General features: G+C 38.7%; 1 protein-coding gene across 13 annotated transcripts in view; it reads right to left on the bottom strand.

Moving 5' to 3' along the window:
• Positions 1–27,243, bottom strand: part of RHOT1 (ras homolog family member T1) — a 51,372-nt gene that overhangs the window by 17,023 nt on the left and 7,106 nt on the right. For 10 of the 13 annotated variants that reach the window (XR_014025638.1, XR_014025639.1, XR_014025640.1 and 7 more), the window contains exons 2-18: positions 25,519–25,577; positions 24,303–24,384; positions 22,797–22,840; positions 20,568–20,621; positions 18,834–18,886; positions 16,078–16,186; positions 15,105–15,206; positions 11,779–11,877; positions 10,303–10,411; positions 9,328–9,448; positions 8,297–8,381; positions 7,419–7,564; positions 5,904–6,004; positions 5,628–5,758; positions 2,773–2,856; positions 1,780–1,899; positions 60–262 (exon numbers count right to left, since the gene is read on the bottom strand). Coding sequence is in view for 10 of the 13 variants with exons in the window: in XM_081321411.1 (XP_081177537.1) it covers positions 60–262; positions 1,780–1,899; positions 2,773–2,856; positions 5,628–5,758; positions 5,904–6,004; positions 7,419–7,564; positions 8,297–8,381; positions 9,328–9,448; positions 10,303–10,411; positions 11,779–11,877; positions 15,105–15,206; positions 16,078–16,186; positions 18,834–18,886; positions 20,568–20,621; positions 22,797–22,840; positions 24,303–24,384; positions 25,519–25,577 (1,702 nt within the window). In the remaining 3 variants the exon portion in view is untranslated. The remainder of the gene's footprint in view (positions 1–59; positions 263–1,779; positions 1,900–2,772; positions 2,857–5,627; positions 5,759–5,903; positions 6,005–7,418; positions 7,565–8,296; positions 8,382–9,327; positions 9,449–10,302; positions 10,412–11,778; positions 11,878–15,104; positions 15,207–16,077; positions 16,187–18,833; positions 18,887–20,567; positions 20,622–22,796; positions 22,841–24,302; positions 24,385–25,518; positions 25,578–27,243) is intronic. The other 3 variants (XM_081321407.1, XM_081321406.1, XM_081321405.1) reach the window with 2 other exon arrangements.

The following is a 27,243-nucleotide window of genomic DNA, read 5'->3' on the forward strand; positions in this document are numbered from 1 at the left end:
AGCATGCAACACTGTCATGATCCATGCAGTATGAATAGAAGGGTGCTCTGGATACATACGGATACATGGCCATTGTTGTCAGTTTAACAAAGATATCTTTACTTGGTGCATCAACGGTGTTACAAGTAAAGGCTTGGGGTGGAGGCATTTTGTGTTTTTTGCAGAAGTCAGCTGGAGAACTGCTATATTCCTGCCGAACTTCGTGTAGATCTGACTTGGCAGCTATCACCAAGCAAGGTATCCTGCTGTCCATGAAGTGTTGCTAGGGATTTAAAATAAAAATGAAATAAATGTTATCTACCAACTTCAATAAAATACATAGGTTTAAAATCTACAGAGCTGTGATTAGTAAATTCAACAGTCTGCCATACCTTCAGAAGACAGGGTGCAATCTATATTTTTTTAAATGTACAATGCCATCCTTCTTTCATTCAGTTCATGTATACCACACATAGTTATCGTGGTCTTTTTTCCTACTATAGATTCACAGCCATTTTGTGAAGTAAGTAGCCCAGAGTGTGAAAAAGATTGGCATGGTGTTAGTCAGCCCAATGTGGAATTTAACACTCCCGTTGTCTAATGATGAATGTTTTAAGTACCAGGATCCAATCTGGGTCAGTCACCAGCCCCAGAGGCTTTGTCTTCCAAGTTTTTGGATTTTTGCTGGAAGCCATCCTCAGAGAACTCCTCTTTAGCAGAGCATGCTAGAAATGGAAGCCTCATAGAATATATAGCAGGAAGTAGCTCCTCCTTACTCCACAGCAAAACTGGAATTAAGTTTCCCTCTTTAACTGAAAGTCATTAAGCAACAGTTAATACAGCTAATAGATAATGCAGCTAAGAATAGAGACACACATTCTGCTACAGAGAAGTTCCCTGAGGATGGGGGCTCCTGCACAAGTCGGAAAGCTCGGAAGACGAAAGCTCTGGTCCCGATGACTGACCCAGATTGGATCCTGCAACATTATCCTGGGACGTATATTCGCCCTTCAATAGTTTTAAGTACTATCCCACATGGACTAAATATACAGACATACATATTGTTGTATGTCACCCAGAGTAACCTCTTGTGAGATGGGCAACCACATATATTTGATTAATAAATAAAAATAAAATAAATTTTAAAATTCTGAGCAAACTTCACTACCTTGAACCAAAATGGAATAAGCAAACTACTAGTTTTCTCTGCAGATATGTCCAACTTTTTTTCAGATGTTTAAAAGATCTACACAACTTTCACCATCAGAATTAATTTCTCAGAAAGGTAGTTGCTTTACAAAGATCTTCAGATCTTGTCATGGATGCTTTAATGCAGGGGTGTCAAAGTCAATTTCATTGAGGGCCGCATCAGCATTGCGGTTGCCCTCAGGGGACCGGGTGGGTGTGGCCTGGGTGGGCGTGGCCTACTGGGTGGGCGTGGCTAAAGTGCATATGGCCTACTGGGTGGGCATGGCCAGCTCTACATCGTTCGCATCAAGGGTGCCTATGGGGGCCTGGGCAGGAGTGGGAAAGATCTGAGGGTCTCTAGAAGAAGGAGGGTCCCTGGGCCAGGGCCAAGGCAGTGGGGGCCGTTCCCTCACTGTTTCCAGGATGGCTTCACGGGCCGCATGAAACCACTTTGCAGGCTGGATCTGGCCCCCGGGCTTTGTGTTTGACATGTCTGCTTTAATGTGATTTAATGTAGATTCTCATACTGACCGGGCTGAATTCCATAGCCAATACAGCCCTTCACAAAATCAATGATTCTATGACACAATTATTTTCTATGGGGATACAAACCTTGAATATTCTGGCACAATATTCAAATGATTTGGGATTGCTGACATCATAAACTAGGCAGACTACATCACACATGATTTCAGCATCACATAAGAAATCAGATTCATAAACACTGTGTAACTAGAAAGAAAAAGAAAATCAATATCAAACACTATAAAGTTACAAACACTGTAACAAATTTACTTTTTTGTACTCATTCCAGCCCGCAACTTTTTTCAATTTATTCTGTCGGACACAAACAGGTGCTGTATTAAAAAAACCTAAAAACCCAAAGTGGTACTGCATTTTTTTTTACTGGATTATATCTGTGTCCACCATCACACACAATATTGCGCAGATACAGGGTTCTCAACATTTTATTGCCAGTACATACACTGTTCAGGCAATGTACAGTTCATTTAATAGTCTCCAAAGTCATACTACTAACCCAAAATTAGGACAAGCAGAGCAAGGATGTGCCAGCTTCAACCTCAACCTAGGATACAACAGGCAGAAATGATCTGGCAAGCACAACAATGAGTTCGGATGATGTGTGCATAATATGCCCCCAATCTAATATTTCAAATTATGTATCTTCTTTGTTACAATACAGATCCATTTTATGAATATTTGCTACCCTGCACTCTATATTTTTAAATATTTATATATTGTACTTTAGTTATTCTAAAACATGTTTAAAGCTTAAACTGTTATGAATAACCCTAGGAAAATCTTGTCATGAACAGGGTATGTATTTTTAAAGTAAATAATACTATAAATCTGCTAAGCTCTTCATAAAACAAAGAAGATGCCTTACTATGAGAAACAGCCATTTGTAAAAATCTCAAATTGTAACTAAAAGGTTCACAATAAACATTGTGCACCCCAAGCATGCTTTTGAAAAGTAATAATGGAAAACTGAGGGGGGGGCATGTATACCATTAAATTACAATGTCAATAGTCCTCATAAGAGGGAGAAAGTCAAATTTAAATGTTATTATATGAGTAACTTACCAATAAGTATTTCTCTTGCCCATACACATAAACGGTATTAATTGCATAGTAGGATTTGTGCTCTGGACGTATATGTTTCTGCTTCTGAAAGCATAAAGGAAGAAAACTGTAAGAAAACATACAGGTTTTCTAATACAGTGTTTTTCGTACATACATTTAGGCCTTCCCCAGACTATAACACTGGATTAGGCAATGCTGTGCCTCTCAAATGTTTTGAAGCGAAACAATCTGTTCCTCACTGACCATGTTGGTAGTTCAAAGTGTAGCGTAGGGGGTTGGCAAACTATGGCCCATAGACCGAATTCAACCTGCGACCTTTTTTTTACAGTATACAGCCCACAAGTTAGAATGAGTGGGTAGTAGATTTCCAGGCCTGAATTTCTGCTGAGCTGGGGCATCAGAGGTCTTTCAGCAAGCTCCTTACTTGCAGATTCGTGCTGCCCAAGGGCTGCTATACTGCTTGGCCTGAAGACTTGCCAACTGTCCTCACGGAGGTGCACTATACTACATTAAAAAAGAACAGATATACTGGTATTTTGGTGTATACCAATACAAATATATTGGCAGGTAGGGCTCTCAGGGGTGCCAAGAGTGAGTGCTGAAGCACTATGATAACTACCCCTGGGGTGCTAATTGGAGGTCCATAGCACCAGAGTGAATGGAGGGATCCCTAGTTAGAAGAGCCAGTAGATTGCAGTTGGAGGGGGAATGATTCTGAGGAGCTGAATTCAGGTAGTGATGGGCATTTTGATGGGAGTCAGAGAGTGGGCTGCTCTCCAAAAAGACGTCCCCAGTTTTTGGTACCACTGTCACAATCTGACTCCTGTGTACTGAAACCCAGGCCCGGATCAACAAACAGACAGAGAGCCGGGCTTTCGGCTGTTGTTATTTAATGCCAGGTTAATTAATAACAAAAGATCCTCTAATGTGTGATCTCATCAGTGAGGAGCAGCTGACCTGGCATGTATTACCAAGACCTGGCTAGGCCCAGAGGGGCAGAGTTTCCTGACCGGGTTTAGGATATGGCACCAGCGAAGACCCCAGGGCAGGAGAAGGATAGGAACAGTTGTCTTCTGGAAATCCTGTTGGTCTTCAGAAGTGCTGCTACACAAGTTGCTGGTTGTAAGGCTGTTTCTGAAGACAGGCTGGCAGGATCAGCTGGTATAGACTGTGGTGGCACAAGCATAATAGGGCATCTCTAGAGGGGGTGCAAGTAAACCCTGTGCTATGTAAGCTGCATTGGGTATTGGTCTGCTTCCAGATCCATTCACGGTGCTGGTTATCACCTTTAAAACCTGTTATGGCATGGGACCAAGCTACCTGAGAAACCATCCTATCCCTATTTCATTAATCTGTCCTACTCAACCAATCAGGGAGGGTTTGTTGCGGATCCCGTCAACTAGGGGTCTAGGAAAAGGGCCTTTTCTGCTGTTAAGGGTCTTTTCTGCTGTTCCATGTTGCTACCCCATAGAACATCTTTCCCCCAGAGGTGAAGTAGGCCTCCACTATTCCAGCTTTCTGGAAAACCATCAATATCTGGTTTTGCCAACTGGTATGAGGGGGTGTCTAAGAGTAGCATACAACCTTTGGGGTGGTTGGTGGCTTGAGGGCAGTCCTTCTGCCTTTTAAAAATTTTTTAACCTCTGTTAACTTTTAACTTTGTTTTTACCAGTGTTTTTAACTATGTCACTTTTCACGGTTTTCATCTGTAAACTGTCCAGAGTCACTTAGGTGAGATGAGCAATGTAGAAATAGGATAAGTAAATACTGCACTTTGGATCTGTATAGCAAAGCATAATTGCAGGACCGTCTGTTCCTAGGAACGACTTCCCATCGCCCTGTGCGCTCACACAGGGAGGGCCTCCTCAGGGTGCTGTCGGCCAGACAATGTCAGCTGGCGACCCCCAGGGGGAGGGCCTTCTCTGTGGGGGCACCTGTCCTGTGGAATAAGCTTCCCCTGGAGCTCCGGATGACCCCAGACCTCCGGTCCTTTCGTCGTGACCTTAAGACATTTCTTTTCCAACAGGCCAACCTGGACTGATAATAATGGGGTTTTTTAATCTGGTTTTAAGGTTTTATTAATTGGGGCTATTGATATAGTTTAATTTTAATTTTAATATTTGTATTTTATTGTTGTTAGCCGCCCTGAGTCCTTTGGGAGATAGGGCGGCATATAAGTCCCATTAAATAAATAAATAAATAAATAAATAAATAAATAAATAAATAAATAAATAAATAAATAAATAAATAAATAAATAAATAAATAAATAAATAAATAAATTGCCTGAACATTAAATGCTGGTACATGACTAACTGAACAGTACATTTCCTTTGGGCCCCACAGGACCCATAGCTAATTGGTCCTGCCTCAAAGTTGCTGGATCACAAATAAAAATAAACAGTGAATGAGAAGAACCAAGTGGGGTGGGGAAACGTGCTAAAAATAATTTTAAGAATATACTATAGGTCTATACATATGTTGTATATGGTATGTTTTAAATGTGTGTTATGTATGTGTAGCCCTAATAAGCAGGCATATACATAGAATGAAGGCTATTGCTAAGCACACTGATTTGTGCTTTAAATTGTAAGCCGCCCTGAGTCTTCGGAGAAGGGCGGGATATAAATGGGATTAAAATAAATAAAAATAAAAATAAATACTTTGAGAGGAAGCAACTAAATTTCATTTTTAATGTGTGCCATTGTGCCCACAGGAAAAAATGACAATAAAGGTTATCTTAAAAAAAACTGTAAAAGCAGTGACCAAATGCTATCAACAGGTAATTCTGTCCCAATTCCAACCCTTGTTTAAGTGTCAGAGATCATCGTTTTAGAGAAAAACAGAAGAGTCTTACCAGGAGATTTCTTCCAAGCAATGCATGGAGAACTCCATTTTTCCCACAGCCTTTCAACCCAATGAGATTACATCTGAACACATTCCTTTGAGTCTGTCTTTTTTGAAGGTCAATCTTTTTGTCTCTGGTTACTTTAAAACAAGAACAAAAACAGACAAATAGAGAGATATGTTCCCTAAAATCCCAATGCTTTACGGTAGGTATTCTTCAATTGCTTTACCCTGCAAGCATCCAAATTCTTCCCAAAATAAGTTGGGGAAGAATGCAAGCCAATACCTGTAATTGCTGATGCCTGGGATTCCTGTTCAGTCAATATTGAATATCCTAAATATCCCAGATACTCGAGGCAGCGCTGTACATCCAAGTATGTAGTTAGTCTATAAGAGAAAATAAGTATGTTTCCCAAGTTCTCACCATTTGTTGTAGCCTTAAAGCGTCCCCAACCTTTCTGGCTTGGCAGACAGGGAAGTGGGGAGAGGGGAAAGAGAGGATGTTTCTGTGTACGTGGCAGGTGCGCACGTGAATGTGTGCATTCCCGCTAATCACGCAAAAGGAGCTTTGTGCCGAGTACGAGTACCTGCACAAATGGAGCTTCATGCACAAGTTCCTGCAAGCGGAGCACATGCATTGCTTTCCTATCGCTTGCGCAGCCCAGTTCCAAACAGGCCGCAGCTTGGGAACTATAGCCTGGGGGTTGGGGACTTCTGCCTTAAGGCACTTTGCAGTACAAATCTATCGGTAAAATCCAGGACTGTTTTATATACGTACTCATGCATTGGAATTTGCACCTTCCCTATTTGGGAGCCCCCCCTGAACAGATTTTTAAGCTACTGAAAGCAGTAGGAAGCAAAATTAGTAATATTTGTATCAGCACTTACATACCAGTTCTGACATACCACATAAATAGGTAGTATGCAGTTAAACAATATTGGATGACAGCTCAAGATTTTATAATGTTAAGGTATGTTATACATTTTATCAGTTTGCATGCCATGTATCAATCAAAAAGGCAAGATAGCCCAATGGGTAGTAGAAAGAAACATCCCTGCAGTCTATTTCTAGCCATAGTACTAATTCTCTTGGGCAACCTGCTTGTTGTGTGAAACAAGCATGGCAAACTTTATTAAGCAGGTCTCCGAGAGAGCAACACAGAATTAATTTGTGACACTTGCCTGGGTTACAATCATAGGATTGCTGCAGTTCCTTCCTGATTAAATCATAGTACATGAGAAAGAGTATTTTGGCTTCCTTTCTTTTTTAAACGTGCTTGTTCTTAAGAGTGCTGGGAGTTTTCAATAACAGAATAATGTATTTGCAATTTGAAATAGTCATATCCAAACGAACAACCAAATAGTACCCAATCACTTAAACCAGGGGTGTCAAACTCAATTTCATTGAGGGCCGCATCAGCATTGCGGTTGCCCTCAGGGGGCCCAGTGGGTATAGCCAGGGTGGGCGTGGCCTACTGGGTGGGCGTGGCCAGCTCTACATCATTTGCATCAAGGGTGCCTATGGGGGCCTGGGCAGGAGTGGAACAGATCTGAGGGTCTCTGGCAGGAGGAGGGTCTCTGGGCCAGGGCCAAGGCAGTGGGGGCCGTTCCCTCACTGTTTACAGGATGGCTTCGCGGGCCGCATGAAACTTCGCGGGCTGCATCCGGCCCCCGGGCCTTGTGTTTGACATGTCTGACTTAAACTGTCTTTGAAAGCAGCTCATTTTCACTTTGTACCATTAAAAGAATAGCTGTTTCTAAACACGTGGTGGGCAATCTCTAATTTATACGCTACACTTACGTCCACTGAGAAAGAAATCCCTGATATGTTATCCAACCCCTTTCATTTGTACAAACAGTGCTGTTGACATCTGGTCCCCATGGCATGTAAGGGAAGATTTTGAACAAATCCTTGAGTTCTTCAGGAGACAAAGCACAGTCTCGGTCCTGAAAAGAGATTTATATTTATTTATAGCCAATTAGCTTTGTTTAGTAACTCAACTGACATAGCTTGTTTTTCTACACTTCATTTAGTTGTGCCTCAGAAGGCGCTGATTAAGGATGTCTGGGAAAGAGAACAATATATAAACAGAGAGCAAACCCCACTCTCTTCTAGCACGGAAGATGTTACCTAGCTGGGTAGTGAAATGTCTGCAACAAAACAACCAGGTTCAGAGAGAACCAAGGACCCCGCCCCATCCCACCCCACCCCCAAACCATATATTTTTATGTGACAGAATCACTTAATTGGCAAATCCTAAAAATACGCTATACAATAAAACAAGTTCAATGTTGGATATATTTTAATCATTTCAAGTGCCTTCAATAGCAAAGTTAATGTTTGAAAAATGTATTCAGGAAGTAACTGGGCTGGGAGCTAGATGGCAGGCCTCTCTAATGCAGCCTCCAGGTTTTGAAATTCATTATTCTCAAGACACTGATGAAGCCCCCTTTTTCCAGGTGTTTCACAAAGCAGTTAGAACAACTACATTCCACTGGCACTTTCAATTCTATTTAACTGTTTGTGGGCATTTATTTTGAGGGGGTGTGGAACAGTTGTAATGTTTAATTTTTTTTAATACTCTCCTTTTTTTTGCATATTGCCAGGAATGTTCAGTTCAATCAATCAATCAATCATGTGTTCATCTTAACAGTCCCAAAATCAGATGAAAAACTTACCAAATCATGCTTATCAAACATGCTTTGAAGAAACAAGTATGCATGATGGTTTAACTCTGTCGTGCAGTCAGAAGGTATTTTTAACCTGATTGAAAAAGAAAGCAGTATCTTTGGAAAAGAAGCCTATTTACCAAACATAAAATGAACAGGCAAGTCTTGTAATTGGGGGTGCCTCATTCTGCAAGTTGTTAATGGAATAAGGTACGGCCCCACCTGCCCTTGTGCATCTTGCTCTCTTTCTCCCCATCTTTGTCAGTTTTGAGCTAATTTAATGTTACTATTTATTGCGTTAATGTTTTAAGATTTTGGGTTTTTTAAATGATTGTGGGCCACCTGGGCTCACCTGCAGGTGAGATGGGTTGGATATGTTGAATAAATGCATACATGCATACAGACAGACCAGAGGCTTATCAAGCCCAATATTCCCTATCTCTAGGGCTAATCAGATGATCCTATGAAGCCCATAAGCAAGACATGAGCAGCTACTCTTTCTGCAGCTGCTCTCCAAGAGTTAATACTGAGAAGTGCAATATTCAAAATCTGAATGTAATATATAGTCCTGAAGTTACGACCACAAACCGGAGCAGAATTACTGCTACTAAGCAAGGCAGTGGTTAAGAGAGTTGCCTCTGATTTTACAATCTTTTTCGCCGATCTTTTGCTAAGTGAATCACACAGTCATTAAGTAAATCACAGTTGCAACATGACTCCAGCTTCCCCCACTGACTTTGCTTGTTGAAAGTCAGCTGGGAAGGCCACAATTGGCAATCACATGGCCCCAGGACACTGCAACTGTTGCAAATGCATGCTCATTGTCAACACCCAAACTTTGATCATGTGACTGGGAGAATGTTACGACAGACAGTCGTTAAGTGCGAGAATCTGTTAGATGTAACTTTTTTTCAGTCAACAGACCTTCAAGTTCTAGACAGTATGTAATTTTCTGCAGGGAAACCTAGATTTTAAATTGTATAGGTCAATAATACCAACTAAATTTAAACCAAGTTTTAGAAATCAAATTTGATGCGTACAGGGGAAATAAATACTCTGGTGTGAGCTCTAGGTCATCGTCATATCCAAAACGCCGCAATACTGTCCAAGTTGTTTCATGCCTCCCTCGCTGGATGAAGAGTGTATGAAGAAAAAGAAAGCCTGAAAAGACAGTTGTTTAATGGGCAGTCTAGAACACAGGCCATGGAGAAAGTTTAGAATTGAAAAAACAACAAATGCTCTTGTAAAACTGGGCTGATCATGGTCAGGAGGGCTGAGCAACCCACTAGGGCAGGGGTAGGCAACCTTGGCTCTTTTATGACTCCTGGACTTCAACTCCCAGAATTCCTGAGCCAGCATGGCTGGCTCAGGAATTCTAGGAGTTGAAGTCCAGGAGTCATAAAAGAGCCAAGGTTGCCTACCCCTGCACTAAGGGAAAAGGTGAATCAAAACATGTGGGCCCAGCTATCATTTCTGTAACAGCATCTTAAGAATCTGCATGAGAACTCAAGAAAATATGTTTTTAAGAGATACCAACAAGTATTACTAGCGGACATAAGCACACTCTACATCACCTTTTCCCTTCTGGATCTGGAAAACTGCACATTCCAGGTTATACTTTCAGTGCAAAAATATGGCGCTAGCAAGCCCTCTCTCACACAGAAGAGGAATTGCCACTACCCCTCCAGCCCACCTGCAGATGCAGACAAAGCAACAGACCCAAATGTTTTGAGCTTAACAAAAATGCATTTGGACTCTGGCAAAGAAATATACACATAACATGAATTAATAAGCTGCCTTTTTGACTAATCAATTCCATACACAAATGACTGGTCTATGCAGAAAGGCCAAAGTATAAACCTCACCTCGGCACAGCACATTTAAACCCATTCAATTCTGCTGGCTTCCACATTCATAAATAGAGACCGAGTCATGATTTTTACTATAGTTTCCAAATGATCAGCAGATCCCCTTCCCATATTTCATATAGTAATAAGAAAGAATGTAGTCCTCACCCTTCAATGTTAATCCATTGTCTACAACTCCATCACTCAGATTTTTCCTTACTACATTCTTTACGTCTTCCAACGCTTGAGATGCCAGTGGTGTGTTAAAGCAAATTCTCTAAAGAGAGCAGAAATATTTGAAATCAATATTCGTTGATAAAGATTCAGTGGGCTGTAAACAGCTTGGTCTCATGTCAGACTCATACAAGTAGCAGAGTAAGCTACTAGCCCCGTGGTTAAATGTGCAGAAGAAGCATGTTGCAGCTCCTTAGCCACCCATGTGGTCAAGCCAGTTGTATCTGACCAACTCAGGGGAATACCACTTTTGTGCAAGAGTTCTGAATACAGAATTCACAACACTGCTGGCAATATAGAGTGACTAGTAAAGGTAAAGGTAAAGGTTCCCCCGCACATGTGTGCTAGTCGTTTCCGACTCTAGGGGCCGGTGCTCATCTCCGTTTCATAGCCGAAGAGCCAGCGCTTCTCCGAGGACATCTCCGTGGTCATGTGGCCGGCATGACTAGACGCCAAAGGCGCACGGAACGCTGTTACCTTCCCACCGTAGTGGTCCCTATTTTTCTACTTGCATTTTTACATGCTTTCGAACTGCTAGGTGGGCAGAAGCTGGGACGAGTAACAGGCGCTCACTCTGCTACGCGGCACTCGGGATTCGACCCGCCAAACTGCCGACCTTCCGATCGACAAGCTCAGCGTCCTAACCCACTGAGCCACCGCGTCCCTAGAGTGACTATATTCTGGCATCTTATTCTTCTATCTCTCTGGGCAAAAAATTGGAGAGGGTGAAGTGAATCTTTAGAGCAGTGCTATTTCCCCCTGCTTGTCTTTAGGAAGAACTGAAAAAGTAGTCCAGCCATAAATGCTCCCACTCTTTGGAATATTCTCCCACTGGAGGTGAGCCCTGATTCTCCTAGCTTTCTGGAAGAGCCTTAAAAATTGGTTCTGCTGGCTGGCCAAGGGCCCAATAGGTGTACTCTATGCAGGGAGTGGCTGGTGGGTTAGAGAAAAGATCCGTAACTCCCACGTCGTCTGTCCTCTTGGTTTTTAACTCTTATTTAACCTTAATTTTAATCCTTCTGTATTACTTTTTTAAACCTTTTTATCATTCTATATGCTGCCCAGAGTCACTGCAACAGTGAGATGGATGGCATATACATGTAATAAACAACAAACAAATAAAGAATTGCTGTCTCTCTGCAGACGCAGAAGCTCACTGCGCCCATCTCTCTGAAAGGAGAAAATGAGAGCAGAAGTCCTGCAACATTTTCATCCTTCCTTTCTGCAGCAATTCCACCCCCTCCCCCACCCCCGGTACCACCATCACAAGTAAAGTCCTCTACAGTGAGTACAGTACTCTGGGTCTGAATGTCCCAAACATTAAAATATCAGCAATGAGTTCAACTGAGGATTTCACTTGAGATTTAATGAACAGTTCAGGATGAAACACGGCAGAAAATGGAGTAATACCTGAAAGAAGTTGAGTTCTGCATCGTTCAGGGTGCCATCATTATCTTGATCAGAAATTCGGAAGATCCGAGTTAAGGCTTTTATACAGGCAGGTTTCATCTACAGATTAAGGTGAACCAAGGAGTGACAATGACTGCATTTTATTTCCCTGCCACATTTTGCTTCAACCTAAAAACTCTAGTTTCCACAAGACACAATCAACCAAAAGAATCTGAATATTCTTGCACATGCTACCTTCCTATGTCTTTCAAAACCCACACAGACATTTTTCTTTAAACATAAATCAGCCCTCCTAAACCTGATTATTTTTCGGAAGTGTTGACGAATGATTCCCACAACTGCAGACAGATCTGCTGAGCTTCATGTGGTAAAAACAACAGTATATAATCTACCAACAAGTTTTAAGAAGAAAAAAGTAAAAAGCGAATCTGGTCTGAATTCTTAATCTTTACTCCTAAAATATAAAAGGGGTGAAGCTTGTATGCTGGCATGGTCATGCCTGGGACAATGAAACCTATGATTGAATTAAAAAGTTAAGGTATCTAAGGGGCCAATTTGGCACTAGATTTGATAAGAGATATACAAGCAAACACAGAGGATAAAGGCCAATCTGGAGCCAGGCATGGTAATATTTTTTATTTATGTATTATTAAATTAATTTGCCATCTATCTTGCTGTGGGCTACTCTGCACAGCTTACAACAGTTGAACATAAAATTATATTTTAAAAATTCCCTGGATGGATCACTTATGGGTTCAAGCTGCTATTCTTCTGGATTGACTAACAAGGTTACAGTACAGACCAACACAGAAGAGGACTGCTTAATAAGGTTCCAAACTATTGGGTGGCTGACGAAGTCGCAGTTCAGATTCACAAACTTATGTGAGTTGAAAGGGAAATAAACAAAAATAAGTTTCAATAGAAAAATGGCTAGCTTACAAAACTCCATGTTTGTAATATTTATGGCTATGCAAGGCTTAGTATTTCATCTCTGAAATGGGTCCTCCCTCTGAAGCATTGTAAACTTTTACCTATCCTGAAATAAAATTTAAAAGTGACATTTTCTAGGTTACATTTGGTTTAAGATAGATGGCTTTGATTGTTTTTTTGTTTCGGGGTTTTGGTTTTTTTCGCCAGACTGGCCTCATAATGTCACTCATAAATTAGCAAGCAGGAATAAGGTACCTGAATTCAGCCTCTTTTGCAAATCACATTTCTTAGCTAAAAGCTAACTATGCAAATTACACTTCATCTGTTAAGTCTTTAAAGCATAAGAATCAATATTAATTCATCCCCCAGTTTGCAAGCTCAAAGTATCACAACACAAGATGTAACCATTATATGAGAGAACTCTATTAAGCACAGTTCTAAATTAGTCCATTGATTTTATTTAAGATTATTCTGAATTCACAGTTGACATAAATAGAAATAAATTCATTAAGCTGCCCAAATTATAAAGGAACACTCCTTGGCCCAGTGTCAAATTAATAAATATTTACATACGTTTGACAAATGCACATTTTGTTTTGACATTAGTATATACAACTTTTACTTAAAATGATAAAAAAATGGTTTCTCCTAAATTGCAAAAAACCCTCAAACAAACCAGAAAACAGGAGGGGGAAAAAACCCTGCCAAAAGAGAAAAATAACATAGGGAGAAAATAAAAGCACAATGGATTGAAAAAATGCCTGAGCCCTAAATGCTTTGTTAAATCAGATAATTCTTCCTCTCTAAGTGGGAAGTGGACTTTTAGAGCCTAGTTGCAATTGTTAGAATGACCCACACTTTTTATTCTTAGAGGGACCCAGTGCAAATGACTGACTTGTGAAGGAAAGAAATTCACATAAAAATCCAGTGAAGGTTTAAAAAATATTCTGAAATGGGCCAAGGAGCAAATGTGGATGTAATTTAACTGGGCCTCACTCTTCTAAATAGTCTCCCAATGTACTTAGGAGGCACAAGCTGAAAAGTATCTACACTGACAGGAAAAAAGTGGGGTTGTAGCAACATCCATTACAATACTGTATCTGTAATCAATGTGGAATCCAAGTCACAACAGATTCTTCAAGTTTTTATCCACAATTTTTATAAAGTAAACATGTTGGGATATTGGATGTTTAACACTTCCTCCTCCACAAGGAGCCTGCATGTCTTTGCCACTCAGAAAGGCAACACATATTCCTACTATGTGATCACAATGCTACTGTAGCAAATCTCTTTGCTAAGTACACTCTAAAACAACTTCTAACTCATGCTCAAGCTTGTCATAATTTTTTTCTCCATTACAGTAAAAGCCATCCATCCTGTCAATTCATTATTCCCATTTTGTAGATCATCAGGAAAGTAAGGTAAGCTTTAACAAATAGGAGACACAGAAATCCTTGTTGACATGCTAAATCAGGGGTCTTCAAACTTGGCCCTTTTATGACTTGTGGGGGAGTTGAAGTCCACAAGTCATAAAAGGGCCATGTTTGAGGACCCCCGTGCTAAATCATGGTTCAATAAACCACAATTAGCTAAGTATATACATTATGCTAAACCAGCACCAAATATATAATGGCTCAGTATGATGCACCAACTCAGCCACTGTGTCAATCGTTTGGATCTTTTCCTTATTTTAGGGAACAACCAGTATTCTGACAGTATTGTTAGATAAGAGAACTAGTCTCTAGATAAAAGAACCAAAGAGAGCTAGTCAAGAGCTATCAGGAAATCATCTATTTTATGTGATCTTTCAAAGCGACAGGGATGCCTGCTTAATGTTAAACTCTATCAAGTGAATTGATTCTTGTGCTTATACTTGATTTTCAGAACAAAACGTAACTCATCAAGAGAATGACCTGTTATGCAATCCTTAGGAATGGTAAAGAAGAGAGGCTCGACGTCCTAATGAAGGCTTGTAAAAAAAAACAGTTTGTAATTTCCAATAACATCTTGGTCTGCATGGGAAAGGAGACTACCCATGCAGAGTAAAAGAAATTATTAAAAATAGGAAGATACTGTAGGTGACACATCAATTCTGAACCATCTGACTTGGAGAAAGACCAGAAGAATGGAAGGGTGAAGATATTTCTACCTTCTTAAAATGGTATATATCTGTTTCCAACCACTATACCTCTCTACCTTAAATAGAACTCAGGTGTCCACCTTGGATTTTTTTTCTTCTTCAAACACACTGCAGATAATAAAGCAGAAAATGGCAAAACACTGAGAACCAGATGCTGAAAGATCACTTCAGAACATTTTGAATGTCACTCTTTGCTGTTTAAGACTGGGGAACTAGTGACAGAGATGGATTTTATAGCAGAAAAGTATCAATATACCTCTTTTTCCTCTGGACAATAGAGGGGCCCTGTAGGGTGTAAAACTGCTTTCTGTGCATAATAAAACAATTCAGATATATTCTTCAAATTCTTTGCTGAGCACTAGAAAAAAAAATGAGAACAGTTTTGAAACCTTTACCTCAATATGGAAGAAAAAGGCTTAATATATAGCTATTGGATTGAAAGTCTATTCATCCAAGCATATTCTGCTTAAGAAATAGTATCATGATGGAAGAGTTTTGTACAAATATCAAATTGTGATTTTTTAAAAAAATCTCATTTAGTGTTTAAAATTTTAGTTCTGAAGCTTACTGTTGTCTTGGCCTCATCATACCGTATGTAGCAGTTTTATTTTTATTTTTAGCTGCTTCAATTTTATTTTTAGATGCAAATCCTTGAAATTAATTAAAATGGACAATGATTTCAGAACACCTGGGCAGTAAAAACAGTTACATTACTATTTGTTTAATTATATTTTAATCTAATTTCCAAATAAATATTCTTCCCCAAAGCAGCTTACATTTAAAAAAGAACTTTCAGATTTATAAGTTAGAAAGACATTTTTTTTTAAAAAAGGAATGGCTGATAAAAATGGCATTTGTATTCAATTGGGAACAGGTTTCTTTTCTTGCTGTTGCTAATGATAAAAAGCTAATGGTGACCCAATTCTTCATTTGTGCAGCAAATGACACACAAAAAAGTATGTCCTTCTCCACAATTCAATAGTCCAGGAAAAAACTACCAGCCAAAGCAGTACTCATTCTGGGGAAAAAGGAGCTCCCTGTATCTGCCCCTTTTCCTGATCAATAGCTGAAGCCAAGCTGTTCTCTTGGTATTTTCTAGGACAGAAGAGACACCATCTCCCAACCATCTCTCTTCCTCCAGCTGGTATAGCAGGTGCCTCCCTCTACTGCTGCAATCCTAGATTTCTATTAAGTAACTATGAACAACCACAAACATGGTTTTTCAATACCTCTACACAAGTTTCAATCTCTGTGTACTGGTTCATGATGGGAAGGATGGTTTCCATGCTGCTGTACTCAACCAGGTCTGACTTGTTTCCAACCAATATAAGCGGAAGCCTGGAAAAAAAGTAAAATGTTCTCACACTGAAAAATAAAAACGTATTAGATAGCTCATAAACCCACAATAAGAAAAACTAGTGTTTGCTATTCAAATTGCTATTCAAATTCTAGCCCCAATATTATATATAGTAAGGGAAGATAATTTATAAAGTTATAGGAACATCTCTCAAATCAACCATGTGTAGTTTTATCCTTTTAGTCTGTAAGCTGCCCAGTTACCCTGTGATAAAATGGATGACCAATAAATAAATAAATGTGTGAAACTGAAAATTCTGATTTTCTTTGGCCACAAACACAATAGTTTTAACTAGCAAATCAGTTACATGGTTGATTTGAAGGCCATTTATGAGTTTTCACTACCACAGCAGGGGATATATTCCGATAAACATGGCTAGGACAACAATTATGTTAATTTAACTATGTACAATAAATATGTTAATTAAAATATGCGTGGTTTTCCCTTACATGAAAATCACAGTTCAATACAGTAATAAATTCTGGATTCTCTGGAGGGCTAGGGAGTGTCCATGAATGTAAATACCTTACATAAAAGAATGCCACACAGCATTTCAGTTATGTTTCAAATGTAAGTTAAGCAATAGCAGTTATATGAATAATAATAATAATAATAATAATAATAATAATAATAATAATAATGATAATAATGATGATGATGATGATTATTTTGATGATGATGATAGCGCCTTGGGTGCAATCCCAAAACAACTTGGAGTACCACTTGGACACTATTGGCATTGACAAATTCACCATCAGTCAACTGCAAAAGGTGACCTTACTAGGAACAGCTTCCATCCTGCGACGATATCTGTAATACCATCAATTCAAACATCCACATCTGCCTATCCCAGATCCTTGGTAAGGACTCGATAGGTAGACAAAAAAGTCAAATCCAGTCTGAACATCTGGCTGACTGTGCAGTGATTATTATTATTATTATTATTATTATTATTATTATTATTAATAATAATAATAATAATAATAATAATAATAATAATAATAATAATAATGATGATGTTGGAAGGGGCCTTGGAGGTCATCTAGTCTAACCCCTGCTCAGCCACGAATCCCCATACCATTTCAGACAAATGGCTGTCCAGTCTCTTCTTAAAAACTTCCAGTGTTGGAGCACTCACAATTTCTGGAGGCAGGTTGTTCCAGAAGTGCTTTACAGGCTTCTCTTAAGCAGTTTACAGAGTCAGCATATTGCTCCCAACAATCTGGGCCCTTATTTTACTGACTTGACCTCAGAAGGATCGAAGGCTGAATCAACCTTAAGCCAATCAGAATCAAACTGCTGAACTGCTGGCAGCTGGCAGTTAGCAGAACTAGCCTGCAATACTGCATTTTAACCACTTTGCCACTATGGTGCTAATATTTTAAGATTCCCAGTTAGATTAGAAACGTTTGTTATATTCACTGATGGTTGTGAGGAAAATTACAGAAGAATGCTAGGTATACTATTTTTGAACACCTGGATGAAAAGTTAGATATAAATCTAACACACAAATAAATACAATTATTTTTTTAAACTTCAATTCCAGAAATCTAAGCTGTTCCCAACAGTGCAACAGCAAGCAAGCTAATTAAAAGCTCAGGAAATATACTGTATTTTTCGGACCATAAGACGCACCTGACCATAAGACACACCCAGTTTTTAGAGCAGGAAAACAAGAAAAAAATATTCTGAACCAAATAGTACCGGTATACTAGGAAGGAAGGAGGGGAGAGAGAGAGAGAAGGAAGGAGGGAGGGAGGGAGGGATGGAGGAACAAAGAGAGATAAAGAGAAAGAAAGAAAGAAAGAAAGAAAGAAAGAAAGAAAGAAAGAAAGAAAGAAAGAAAGAAAGAGAGAGAAAGGAGAGAAAGAAGGAAGGAAGAAAGAAGGAAGAAAGAAAGGAGGGAGGAGGGAGGGAGGGAGCAAGGAAGAGAGAAAGAAGGAAGGAAGGAAGGAAGGAAGGAAGGAAGGAAGGAAGGAAGGAAGGAAGAAAGAAAGAAAGAAAGAAAGAAAGAAAGAAAGAAAGAAAGAAAGAAAGAAAGAAAGAAAGGTAGGTAGGTAGGTAGGTACCGGTAGTTTCTTTTCCCTGAATAGGTTTTCTAAGATGCCGAAGCAATTTCAAACAATTAGCAGTATTATCTTGCAAATGGGAAATCACTTCCAATAAACTTCGCAGAGAAACCTGCAGGGACAACTCCTCACGGCTTTGCCTATGAGGTTTAGTTTAGCAAAAACTTTCTTTAGCAGCGAGGTAAAAGAAAGAAAATGTGCGCGCGCAGGGAGGGGGAGGCAGTCAGAAGGCATGACAGGCACGTCCGTATTTCCTCCCCTGCCAACCAATCACAGGGGCGGGGCGGAGAATTCTGTCTTCGTTCAATCACGTCTCTCCAATGGAGCTGATGGACTGCGTTGACTGAACGGGAGACAAGTGTTTTCGCTTACCTTCGGACCATAAGACACACCTCGTTTTTCCACCCACTTTTGGGAGGGAAAAGTGCGTCTTATGGTCCGAAAAATACGGTACCTTGAGTTTATAAATAATCTTCTTCTAAAATATAATTATAATTGGAGTCTCAATAATATTCTTTAATATTTCACTATTTGAGCTTAAACAGATCTTAATGTGCACCTGCTGTCTTTGTCTGTTCTTTCATTGATGAGAGGGATCCACCGGCTTGTTACCTAAAGCAATAAATCAATATTCATTTTTAAAAGTTAGGCTACACTATTCATTCCACTATATATTTCTATTTTGCTATTGGTTTTATGAATGTTTAAAATATATTTGAAGAAGTGTGAGAGGGCAAAGAGTATGAACAAATAGGCAGTGCAAGGTAATCCTAATGGTAGTTACAAAAATTAAGTTTGCTTTCGTTCACTAATAATTGTGAAGTGATAAATCCCAGTGTCAAATGAAGGGGTAAAAATAGAACAAAAACTCTAATCAGCATAACTGTATGCACAGAAAATACATAACCTGCTTCTGTATGTAGGAACTGGACATTTTCCTCATTGGTATCCACTAAAACCACAACCAATTTTCCCTCACCCCAAAATGATGCAACTTTCTAAATCAGGGGTCCCCAACCCCCGGTTCGTGGCCCAGTACCGGGCCGCGGCATGCCAGCAAACGGTCCACACAAATAAGCAATGTCCCATCCGTGAGATGCAGGCAGCACACAAAACCATGGAAAGTCCATGGAAAAACCTTTCTCCACTGGAACCGGTCCCTGGTGCCCACAAGGTTGGGGACCTCTGTTCTAAATAACTGGATCTTTTTCAGATTCTAATATAATTACCTCATGCAAATCCATTGAATTCAAACTACGTTTTCATTCCATGCCTAAATATTAATGTATCAACCCTAACATAGATAGGTTATTCTAAAAGAAACGCCACAGGATTGCATCAGAGAAACTAAAAACACTGTGGAGTTCTGGGTGCTCTCTAAGATTGGCTGTTTGCTGCAGATGTTTCATTACCCAACTAGGTAACATCATCAGTGCTAATGAGTGTGGGATTTGCTCCCTGTTTATATGCATTCGCTTGCTCTGCCAGAATTGGTGGGTTTTCTCCTCAGTAGTTCCTTGACTGTTTTTTTGCTTGTTTCTCTGGTTTGCTTGGTGTTCAGCCAAATAAAAAAAAAATGCGAGGGAATTCAGACAATTGGCCATTAATAGACACATAGAAATTAACCATATTTGCACATCATTTAAAAACAACAAAAAGCTAAGGAAACCAAAAAATCCCAGGACATATTACTCTCCAGCAGTCAATACCCAGATAAGCAAAGATTAATCAAGACACTCAAGCAGAAAACAATGCCTACTCAAGGAACTATTCCACTATCAACACTGGCAGGGCAAGTTACTGTGTGTAAACAGGGAGCAAACTTCACACTGGCATTGATGTTAGAATTGATGATGTTACCTAACTGATAATGAAACGTCTGGAAACAAGTAATCAAACTCAGAGAGAATCAAGGATTCCACAATTCAGTCATAAGCTGCATTTATTCTTTTCTATTCGAACTAAAAACAATACATTCCATGGCATTTAAACTTTGTTTAAATTCTTTTAAAGATCCCCAGTTTTCTCATCTGGAAAATTCAATATGTTAAAATAAAAAAAATACAGTAAAATATGCCCTTACAAGTGAAAGGGCCACACTCCGTCTATCAAGAAAACAATGCAATTTTTTAGGACTAAATAAGAAAAGACCCATTTGGATTGATAAAAAATTAAGAAAAGACAAATTTATTATGTCTTTCAAAAAGACAGTCTGAACACCTGGAAACAAATGCATGGTCAACAAGTATGCTATATTAATATTTGGACAAAATAAAAAACGCTTTCCTCATACCTTATCAATTGAATTCTTGTTGTTAACTGCATATACTATGCAAATTACATTTGCCTGGGACAAAAAAGAAGCAAATGGTTTATAACTGTAAGGTTTTCCTAGCAAAGATGTTAAAAGACATTATTTAAGGCCACTTGATAGTTTCTTCTGATATTCAATTAAACATAAGATATTAAAACTGCGAACCAGCAATTTACTTGTAGATTTTGTACTGTGGGCATAAAGAATAAAAATACAAATACATACATACATACATCTATTTTAAAAAATTGTAAAGTTGAACGTAGTTTGATGAATCATAAACTAAGAAAATCATAAATAGATTTGCAAGTATGTGGAATCATATTCTTCAAAGAGAACTGTACTCACAAACAAATTCATTGACTTTCCCACCAAAATTTATCAGTAAAAGTTTCAGCATCTGAAAAAAGCAGCCTATAATTATAACAGAAACTCTTGCTTCTGCAAAGGGCATTTCTTCCCCAACTTTTCCCTATCATATTCTCTCATTGTTTCATGGGATAAGTGTTCGGAGGTTAGGTTGGAAGATTTCAGTCCATAAGATGAACTCTGCTCATTATTTATCATTATTCATCCATTGGTTTATTTTTAAATCATCTTGTACACCCATTCTAGTCCAGGAAAGGCTGCCAGTGATCACTCATGCCTTAGTCATTTCCTAATTGGATTACTGCAATATATTCTACAGTAATATCCCTGAAAAATGCTCAGAAGCTTCAACAGGCAGCATATCCAATTCTAAGTGCATTGGATGCAGTTTGGACTATACCTGGGCTACCCTGCTATTGAGGGTGTTACACTAGGCCCCAGTACGATTCTGGATATAATTCAATGTGGTTATTGCATTCAGAGCCTTGCATGGCACAGAATTAAATGACTTGTGGAAGTGCCCCTCCCCTAAGGCTTCAGTTTTCCCACCCGATCCGATAAAGTGGGTATGCTTCAGGTCTCACCTATTAAACGTCATCTGATGGGACCTAGGAGATTCACAGTGCCGGTCACATGCAATAAGTTCCTCAAAATCAGGAATGTCCCAACATTCCAAGAGTTCTGGAAGGTCATGAGGACCTGGTTCTTCCCTCAGTTGCTGGGATGTTAGCTGAGCCCATCGTAGACATATGGCTGCACTGTGAGTTTGTTCAAGTGCCTGCCTATGGCATTGTGGTTATTTTTAACTTAGTTTGTATCTGTATTTTGAGGTTTTATTGTATATTTTTGTAAATTGTTGTTAGAAACGCAAGGTTAGCTATTTAAAATCGATGGCCACGTAAAATTTCTAAATAAATTCATAGAAAATGTTTGGCTTATTTTTTTTCTCCCCCATCATTCTGGCATGCAGGGCTTTGCAAACCTGGACCTGTTCTTGAGAACCACTCAGCTGCAAGGATATACTTTACTAAACATCCATTCCAGTTAAGACATTTCAACTGACAGTCTAATGGGAAGAACAGAGAGTGAGGATGCTTTATAGCCTGAGGATAAATTCATCATTCTACAGTTTTCCTCATTCCTACATCGGTAATCAGATAAATTATGTCTTTAAAATGATGATTCGCCAGGTGCCAAAAACCTGGCTCACTTAAGGCAACTAAATCACTTTGAAGATACAACATAAATGTACTAAGCATGCAAAAAAAACCTGTGTACACTGGGCTCCCAGCAAAGCATTGGCAGCTTACAGAGTAGCCTTGGGCAAAAACAGAATCAGAGCTTATATATCTTCGACCTACTACATTTCAAAGACAAAACAAAGGAAAAAAGCAGACCCAGTGTAAATTACAGCATGATACTGGAATGCTTTTGAAAATCCCATCTGGATGGCTTTCTCATTATTTATCCTTTTCTTACTACAGTAGGTAGCATGCCAGCTATACTAAAGTTGATATAAGGTAAATAGAAACCATTTGGTTTAATGGGCCTCTCGTTCCAGTTTGATTTTTACCTGTCACCACTCAGGGTCAATCCAGCTTGCTACAAATATTTCACTATAAGGTTAAGTAGTTCACATATAAGGATGGGCATCAGGTAGGTTTGGTATTGAACCCAGCTCACGTGTATAAGAAGGGGGGGTATTTTTACCGCCACAATAATTTCATAATAATCAGAATGATTCTGGCTTTTCTTGTGAAAAGAAATTCACTTGCGCACCAAGTTACACAAGATAGGTAAAACACAAATATTTCAGAACAGAAGACACATTCCACTCACTTGAGATATTTCATGATGGAGCTGCTCATCGCTTTGCTCAGCTTCTGCATGGAACAGAATGTAACAATTATTATTGATCAAAATGATCAAAGAAAGGCCAGTAAGCATGAAGTATGACTTGGTTACTAAATGGGGTTGGACTGTTTGATAAATTGGGGTGAGGTCTGGATTAAACTGTTGTGTGCTAAATGTAAAATCTGTTAAATCATGCTCTGTAAGACCAAGGTTTTATAACAAAGTGTCACAACAAAGACTTATGAGAATGAGGATAACAAAAGAACTTCCATCAAGTTATTTTCTTGACTCTAATCTTAAAAATAATTTGACAAATAGGAACTTTCCATGTTTACTACACATTATAATTGAATTCAATAGAAAAAAAAATACAAGGTCACTTCTAAGAAAGTGGTTCTTGATAAAGTAGTGCTTCTTCCATTGACTTTGCTTGTTGAAAGCCAGCTGGGAAGGTTACATATGGTGATCACATGACCCCAGGACGATGCAACCATCATAAATACATGCTAGTTGCCAAGTACCCGAATTTTGATCACATGACCGTGGGAATGCTGCAAAAGCTGTAAGTATCAAAACCAGTTATAAGTCACTTTTTTCAAAGCTATTGTAACTTCAAACAATCACTAAACGAATGGTTAAGTCAAGGACTATCTGTACACTTTCCAATTTTCTGTGCAGTATCTCAGTTTCCAAGAAAAATCCTGAACTGTGCTGGCATATTGTATGACAATGCACATATGTAAGGTTAAGGAAGCAAGCTAGGATTTGTCTTCATGCTGAGTGATACCCTAAATGGCTATATGGCTATTAATTTGGATGTTCCTCTATACTAAAAAGCAGAGAATGCTTTTAACAAAATGTAGTTATTCTTCCCCACGATGAAGCACCACTTTCAATAATAAAGATGCAAATTATTATAATAGGCAATTCCAGGTATGTTTTACATTGGGTAGAACCTAAATTACTTACACCAGAACCCTAAATATCTAGTGCTTTATAGTTACAAACAAATGGCACCTGGCCTTTTTATACAAACAGACTGGCATCTGGCCATTTTACAGTTATTTCTTAATTCAGCTGCCATGCATCTTCTCCATTATCTTCCTATCTAAAAAAAAACAACCCATTTCATCTGCTTCATGACTTCTAGCAAGCTGGCTCTGTTGGGAAAATGTCAGAGGAAATGGCTCCATTTAACAGAAGTAGACCTTATAACCCAATTCATTATTTTATAAAGGACTAAGTATTACTGTTGCATTTGTGAGACTAAGAAAGGAGCAAAGAGACTGATTTCCTAAAATCTTGGTTATTAGATGCATAAACTGTAAAGACAGAGAAGCACTATTAGTTGGGTGGAAGACAGGATTTTCGATACATTAACCTTTGAGCTCTATTATTCTTCCTTTCTACGGCTGATGAATTGTTCTTTGATACCTCCATTCCCAGAGCAGCCAAATCCTCTTTTTTAATTTATAAAAATAGAGGCATTACCTGAATAATCCACTATGTGGGTTGGCACTCTTTCTGGGGTAACATCAGCCGGGATAGTGATTTCTTCAGCTCGTGGAGGAACCTCAGTGTATGAAAAGCAGAAATGTTAGTTAAATATTCAATTATTACATACATTGCAAAGTTTGTAACCTGTAATAGCAGAAACTGAGCAATTACCTATGATACCCCCTTAAGCAGGAAACTAGAAACCAAGTAAAACAAATTTTTACCATTTGCCACCTTATTTGATTTCACCAGTCTCCGTTAAAGAAATTCAACATTGCGCATCTCTTACCATAAAAGATCCAGTTTGTTCCAAAGTCATTTCATGCTTGTTACATAAATTGCTATTTCTAACAATCCCAAGTACATCTCCTACACAACTTTCTAATCAACGAAGCCCATGACTAATAAGGTTTATATGAAATGACAGCAAACAACAAGAACACTATATTCATTATCATTTTTTTTCACAGAACATAATGGTTAACAATGGAACTCTTAAGAGTTCTCCATTCCATTCTCAGACATTCAATGATTTTTACCAAGTCATTCATCACAGAAGTCAGTCTCATATACTGGCATATTTTAGCCTAATGGAAATTATGGCAGTAAAATTTTGTATGCTGATGACTGACAATATATTGTTATACTGTGGAAAAACTTTGTCATTCATAATATCAACTATGAACAGAAATGGCAGCAATATATTCTAGTGATTAAAGTGTTGAGTAACTTGTACATGTTAAACTTGCAAATTTCTTTACGTAATTTCACAAATTTTTAAAAGCTTATAAAGAAATCACTCTTTTGTGTATCTAGAAAAAAGAACATAAAATATAAACTTTTAGAAGCAATTACTTGTATAAGACTCTAAGCTTATGGTTTTGTAGTTTTTGTATTTCTATTAAGGGCTTTAAAAATACAGTGAAACATGAATAGATTAACTGGGGGAGGAGAAACTGTTTCTAATGAACATCTGGTAATTGACAAGCATGTGCTTATTGTGATTTTATATAATTTTCCCAATGTACGTAAAGATATCCTTTACAGAGGATGGCAATGATGTATTGTAATTTGCATCAAACATCATTAGCAAATGTAACTCAGAGCAGAACACGGTCCACCGTATGTGTAATCTGTTACGTCAAAGTCCAGCAAACTGAAATTTAATTGCACAAAGATTTGTTTTAAATCAAGTGTCATGAAACCTTACCTCTTCAGGAAATTCTTCACTGACAAGAGACATGATAAGTGATGTCTTCCCAACTCTGGCTGTGAAATTGAGAAGATGAACATTCCTGAAGGATTTCCATAGGTAATTCTTGGCTGGGGTGGGGGGGGGTGAGGGGGGGTGTCAGAAATAGTATCAGCAATATTACTGCTAACCAGCAATAAAACTGTAGATAAACCCTTATCAAAAAAAAGAGGCATGGTTCTTTGATATGACAACTACAAAAGTAAGGCAAGTACAAATAGGTGGTTTCTACAAAATTTTCTCTTTTTTAAAAAAAATCTTAATATAGGTCACGTAATAGGAAAAATATATCCTTGCACGAATATACAGCAGTGGTTCCCCAAACCTTTTGGCACCAGGAACCCATTCTGTGGGAAACAATTTTTCCACAGACCAGAGGGGGAAATGGCTTCGTGTGCTACCTAGATCCCACACATGTGTAGATGAAGCTTCACTTGCTTGTGCAGCCTGGTTTCTAATGGGCCATGGACTGGTACCAGTCCGTGGACCGGAGGTTGGGGAACCCAGATATACAGCAACTCTTTCCAAACAAGATTAGAACTACAACATCCTCATAATAAAGAATTCGGGGACTCAATTTAACAAACAAGACTTCAGTGAATCACTGCAATGCTTTTGAAGACTACTGTATACAAGGATAGCAGTTGATTGTGACTTTCTTTCTACAACACACTTAACTAAGTCAGTTGTGGATTGGCTGAATATCTGGGGAACATCACAACCAGATCAACTGATCTAGTCAACTAAATTCCAGGTGATCAAACATAGCCCAAATCATACCTTGTGTTGCACTCAAATTAATTATACCTAATCAGTTGTGATATAAGTACACATAAATGAGTAATATTAGTATTAGGTTCTTGTAGCAGCCTAACAATGCTTGCTGCTGGCAGCACAATCAGGAAAGGCTACTCATCAATGGAAGCCTCATTGGTCCTCTTCTGTTTCAAAGGCTAATGGAATTGATGGAAAAGGGGTCCATGTCTTATGTAATTCCAAAAACCTTTGGCACAGTTTTTGTGACTGTGCGCCACTTTCATTTTTAAGGAAATCTGATTAGGTTGGTGGCTGGATAGGTTATGTGTGTTGTGGAAACAGGGCTCAGATTTACACCAGTATTATTTTTGAATAAAAAGCAAATTGTATTTACTATAAATTAGTTTGAGAATAGATTAAGAACAGCCAGAAGGAATACCCCCAAATAATGGTCCAGAATTGTTACTACATGTAGTCCCTGATTTACAACCATTCAAACAATCATTTGAAGTTACAAGGACACTGAAAAAAGTGACTGATGATCATTTTTCACACTTAGGACCATTGTAGCATCCCCATGGTCACGTGATCAAAATTCAAATGCTTGGCAACTGGTTCATATTTATGACGGGCTGCAGTGTCTCAGGTCATATGATCATCTTTTGCGATCATCAGACAAGTAAAATCAATGGGGACGCTAGATTCACTTAACAATCATATTACTAACTTAATAGCTGCAGTGATTTACTTAACAACTGTGTCAAGGGAAGTTGCAAAATGGGGCAAAACTCACTTAACAAATATCTCACTTAGCAACAGATATTTTGGGCTCAACTGTGGTTGTAAATCAAGGGCTACCTATATTTAACTATGAAACATGGTCATTTGAAGTAAAAACTGTCATTTCAATGGAACAGAATGACATAT

Source organism: Vipera berus, assembly GCF_964194415.1.
Source record: "Vipera berus genome assembly, chromosome: 2".
Classification (NCBI taxonomy): domain Eukaryota; kingdom Metazoa; phylum Chordata; class Lepidosauria; order Squamata; family Viperidae; genus Vipera; species Vipera berus.